Source organism: Centroberyx affinis, unplaced genomic scaffold (genome assembly GCF_046629955.1).
Source record: "Centroberyx affinis isolate AG114_WGS23_722 - 3 ecotype Tasmania unplaced genomic scaffold, CSIRO-AGI_Caff_v1 ptg003391l_1, whole genome shotgun sequence".
NCBI lineage: Eukaryota > Metazoa > Chordata > Actinopteri > Beryciformes > Berycidae > Centroberyx > Centroberyx affinis.
Window position 1 is genome coordinate 1570 of NW_027281376.1, and position 5021 is coordinate 6590.

Here is a 5021-nt window from a genome sequence, read left to right on the forward strand (position 1 = left end):
ATTAAATAATGTATAAATTAATACCTTAGTTAACATGAACACCATTAGTAAATTACACATTAGTTAACTGTTAATTAAGGGTTAGTCAATGCTTAATAAGCATGAACTAACCCTTATTAAGCATTAACTAACCCTTAACTTAGTGACCCTTATTGTAAAGTGTTACCAATTATTGTATACTATGTTACATTTAGGTGTATTTGTAATGAAACTGTTGTTTGTTCCTCAGGCCTGTGAGGGCAAGTCTACTTTAAATGACCAGGTCCACTGGGCCGATGGCTTCGTCGTGGTCTACGATATCAGCGACCGCTCCTCTTTCCTCACTGCCAAAGCCATAGTCCACTTGATCAGAGAGCTGCACCTAGGAGTAGCCAAAAGGTATGGACTTGTATTATCATATTGCACTTATTTAAAGGGGTAATAAGTAAGATTTTCACTGTCCCATAGCAGAAAATTACTGTAATATATCTGTGGGTTGATCAGTACCAAATACTTATTTATTTCTCAGCACCTTGCCAAAAAAGCAAATTACTAAGCATTATTATTATTCCAGTATTCAGTATTTAGCATGGTGATGTACAGTATTATCTCTTCACCAGACGTTTCTGTTGGTTCTCCTTTCTGATTAACTAGCTTAATCCTCTCTATTGTGAAATTGTAACGTCAGTATTTATGTCAATTACAGGCCACCGTAAATTCTCCATGTTGTTGTAATTCCACTGCTTGCCAATAGAGGGGAATAAAAGTCTGAGATAACCTACTCTCTCTACCTGCCCATTAAAAGATAGTGGCAGAGATTCATATTTATGCATGGTATCGGGAAAAAAAAGCTGAAGTCTTCAGTAAAGAAATATACGGGACACTGGGACCAAAAGGGAAAAGCAGCCCACACTCCTGTTTTAGGCTTGAAGCCCTAACTGGCTGGTGTGTGGGCTCCCTTTCCCTTTTGATGGTGTGTAGTTACTGAAGGGTTATGCATCTTGCCAGTGAATAGAAGATCATTCTCTTTTTATTCCATCAAAGATCTATTATCTGATCTGGGCATGGCCTTCAGTTCCTTTCAGCCGCATTCCAATGCAAACCAAAACACTGAGGTGCGTCATCATGTGATCACATGCATTTGAAGAAGTTTCATGGAGTAACATTAATCCGACTCTTGTTGTTGGTAACACTTTAATTGTATTCTTTTCGTAAGCAACCCCCTCAACAGTGAGCGATCACTCAAATGAGCTAATCAAAATCATTTTCTGTCTGTCTTTTCTCTACCTATCACTTCTCTATTAAACATGAATATTCAAAAACACCAGAGTATTTGTTACATCTGTTGGCAGTGTGCTGTGGTTTGTGGAAACACTGAATTTATAGCATCCCTTGTTTTGCTAAACTGAAAATCAGACCCAGAATCAGTAAATTTTGTGTTCGATAGTTGTTTTTGCTCTTATAGCCATAAATGGTGGCTAACCTGGAACTATAGCAAGCAGCAGTAGTGCTCAACCATGTGCCATAGAGCAGTGGTTCTCAACGTGGGGTCCAGGGACCACCAGGGGGTCCTTGAGGGGGGTCCAGGGGGTCCCCAGCAAACTGATGAATTGTTAAACTTCAGCATTATTTAATTTACAAGAAGTTAACACAATTAGAGAATGTAGAAGAATGACTATCTCTCTACAATACAGATAGTCATGGAATTCTGGACAAAATCATATCTAACAATTGAAAATATTCTCAGATTTGGGTCAGAGAGACAAAATCTCATCAAATGGGGGTCCGAGTCCCCAGTGTGTACTACATTAGTGGTCCTTGACATGAAAAAGGTTGAGAATCACTGCCATAGAGGTTTCCATTCCAACCAAACACTACAGCAGCAGATTTCACTAATGAGTTCTTCCTCTGTGGTTGAAAGTCTGTTAATGAATGAGATCATCCAGTGTGTCTTTGGTTGGAACCAAAACCTGCAGACTCTTGGTCCTCCTTTGTTGAGAACCAGTGTGTTACATATGAAATAAGAGTCATCCATTCACTGTGGCCCCTGCTCTATGACCTGCAGGGACGTCGACTCGCTGGTGTTCCTGGTCGGCAACAAGCAGGACCTGTGCCACATGAGGGAGGTCCGCCGCGAGGAAGGCCAGCGCCTGGCCACCGAGTTCCGCTGCCAGTTCTACGAGCTGTCGGCGGCCGAGCACTGCCAGGAGGTGGCGCTGATGTTCTCCAAGATGGTGCAGAACGCCAGCCTGGGCAGCAAGGCCAAGGAGCGCAGGCGGCGCCCCAGCGGCTCCAAGTCCATGGCCAAGCTCATCAACAACGTCTTCGGCAAGAGGAGGAAATCGGTGTGAAGCCCGACGAGCCCGATGCTGCTTTCGATCCAAGCTGGACCAAAGGCGTTGGACTGAGACAGACCTTGGCTTGGCTTCTTTGCTTTTATTGTGTTTGCTGTTGCTATTGATTAGCATTTAAGCAATCTCGGAACCCATCGTCTATCGGTCTGACGACGATTAGACTCTGGGGGCGACGGCCAATATTTCGGGGTTTCCGGTGTAGCCAGTGGACATCCGGGCCAAGACTTCCTCTTCCGTGCGCTGGTCATTGTTTACAGTCCGATTAGCAACTTGAGACACGAGAATGGAGTCGGAGTTGAGAGACGACGTCTCATATGCAGATATCTGTTTATAGAGATTAGTAGAAATGTCGTCAGGACCTAAAAAACTTGTGCAATCCGGTCGTAGACCAACAATGACCGGCGCACGGAAGAGGAAGTCTTGGCCTGGATGTCCGCTGGCTACACTGGAAACCCTGAAATATTCGCTTTCAGAGTCTAATCGTCGTCAGACCGATAGAAGATGGGTTCAGAGATTGGCATTTAAGTGACGTCTCTATGTGTGACGAGGTATTATGGTAATCCGATTGTGCACAGCGCTTACTTGCTGGGTCCGCTTGCTGCTTACTGCCTGATTCGTGCTTATTGCCCCTCAAGATCTCTGGATGCCATTGACGAGAGAGACATGTCGCTACCCAGCTTGAGGAAACTTGTTTTAAAACCTGGTGACATTTTACATCTAGGCAAATAAGTGTAGTCTAAGTCGGTCGACACAAAGTTTCACCTCTTGTCTCATATGGCTCAAGAGAGATTAATCTTTTGCTTTGTACTGTACTTGCGCTTGGATTGTGTCACATGACATTCAGTCGCATTTCAACTTCAGGACGAAGGCGAGGACTGTAGGATGAAAGAAAATGGCTTATAGAATTAAAATGAGTCATACATGCAGTATAGCCTCTATTACAGTATGCGGAAATTCATATCTTTTCCAGTTCTCTTTGAGAGAGAGGCTAAATTGAAGGAGGATTGAGAGAAAATGTGTTGTGTAACTGTTTGAAATCTGCTGACAGGCGGTTGGGTCAGATGAATAGTAAAGTGCTTGGATATGGGGCAGGTCCATGCCATATGTAATACAATACAGTTTATGGAATTATGCATCAACCTGCTACCAATATCACGTTTGTTCATGATTACTCATTATGAGTGCTGCACTGGGCAAACAGCACTTCAACTTATAATAATTGCATTCTGACTTCATATGTACATACATGCGTGGGTTAACACCGTCATGCCTTAGGAGAAATTCTTTCCACTGTGCCAAAGGAAAGATACGATAGCAAAACGATTCAATGCTGCAAGTTATTTTATCCCCATTACCATGGTAACGATTCATTTTAATTAAAAAAAAACATTTTATCCATACAGTTTGTTTGTTGTTCTTTCATTTGGCGGTGAGAAGTGTGGATTCCAGTTCCCGTTCGTGAACCTGAGTTAATAAACCTGACAGCCGCTCACTTGTTCTCACTTGTTGATATAATAGTATGTAACATGCTGAAAGAATTACCTAACCCTATAAATTTCAGTGATTACATAAAACGCCAAATGAGTTGAAATTAGTCCAGGTCCCTGTAATAAATCTCTCTGGCTGCCTCCGAACAACAGCAACCTGACCAACGAAATCTAATCCCAGCAGTCTCCACTGGCCCGTACACAGTTCACACAGAGAGAGAGAGAGAGAGAGGTGGGGAGGAGGGGGATTGGGGGGTGGTGGCAGATGAGAGTGGAAGAACCAGAGATAATGATACTTTAAACCCAAAAATGTGGAAATATCCCATAATTTCAGCTGAACGTTTGCTCCTTTTCAAATTCTGAAAATCCACATCAGTTTGCTTTGTGTCATGCAAATCCAAAGTAAGCAAACTCCACAGTGCTGTGAGGTAAGACGATGACATCACAGCACACTGTATAATATATCATGTCCATGGGTATAATGGAGGGTAAACCCACCTAAACACAGTATAGCCACCTTTCTATTTGAGTTGACCACCGTTTTTGCCTGACATAAATCTTTATCACATAAATTCATAGTATATGTCACTGTGACATACAGTACATGCCATCTGGGTCTTTTAAAGGGGCATTACGTAATATTTTACTGCCCCACAGAACAAAATTACCATGATATATCTGTGGGGGGTTGATAGGGTTATTCATCAATACCAAGTTCTATTAAGGTTAAATAAAACAGATTTTTTGATTTGTGTTTCTATTGGTGGCTGTTTGCCTTATGATGATCACTGACTGGAGGTAATAGTTTATCCTCCTTTTTATTTAACACCACACAACTGATTGCATTAGAGTAGGATTTCTGATTGAGGCTTAAGTTTCCGGTGGTTCCAGTTTACAATGTTCCAGATTCAAACCTCCCACCCATCAGAGAATATATGGACCACATGATAACTGCAGTCTGTAAAAAAAAAAAGGCTGAAAGCAAAGTTGAATCAAAACCAATACCCAGAGGATTTTTAACCTTTTTCACATCAAGACCCCCTAGTTTAGTCCACTTCAGGGCCACGGACCCCCATTTGATGAGATTTTGTCTCTCGGACCCAAATCTGAGAATATTTTTATTGTTAGATATGATTTTGTCCAGAATTCCATGACTATCTGTATTGTAGGTAGAAAGATAGTCATTCTTCTACATTTTCTA

At 42.0% G+C, this 5021-nt stretch overlaps 1 protein-coding gene across 1 annotated transcript; it reads left to right on the top strand.

The window, feature by feature from the left end:
* Nucleotides 1–229: 229 nt before the first annotated feature.
* On the top strand, nucleotides 230–3691 carry rergla (RERG/RAS-like a; the record flags this gene model as incomplete). The annotated part of the gene is made up of 2 exons (XM_071539079.1): nucleotides 230–378; nucleotides 2045–3691. Coding segments are annotated over 2 exons (435 nt in total), but the record flags the coding sequence as incomplete, so codon positions are not given.
* Between the last annotated feature and the right edge of the window lie 1330 nt (nucleotides 3692–5021).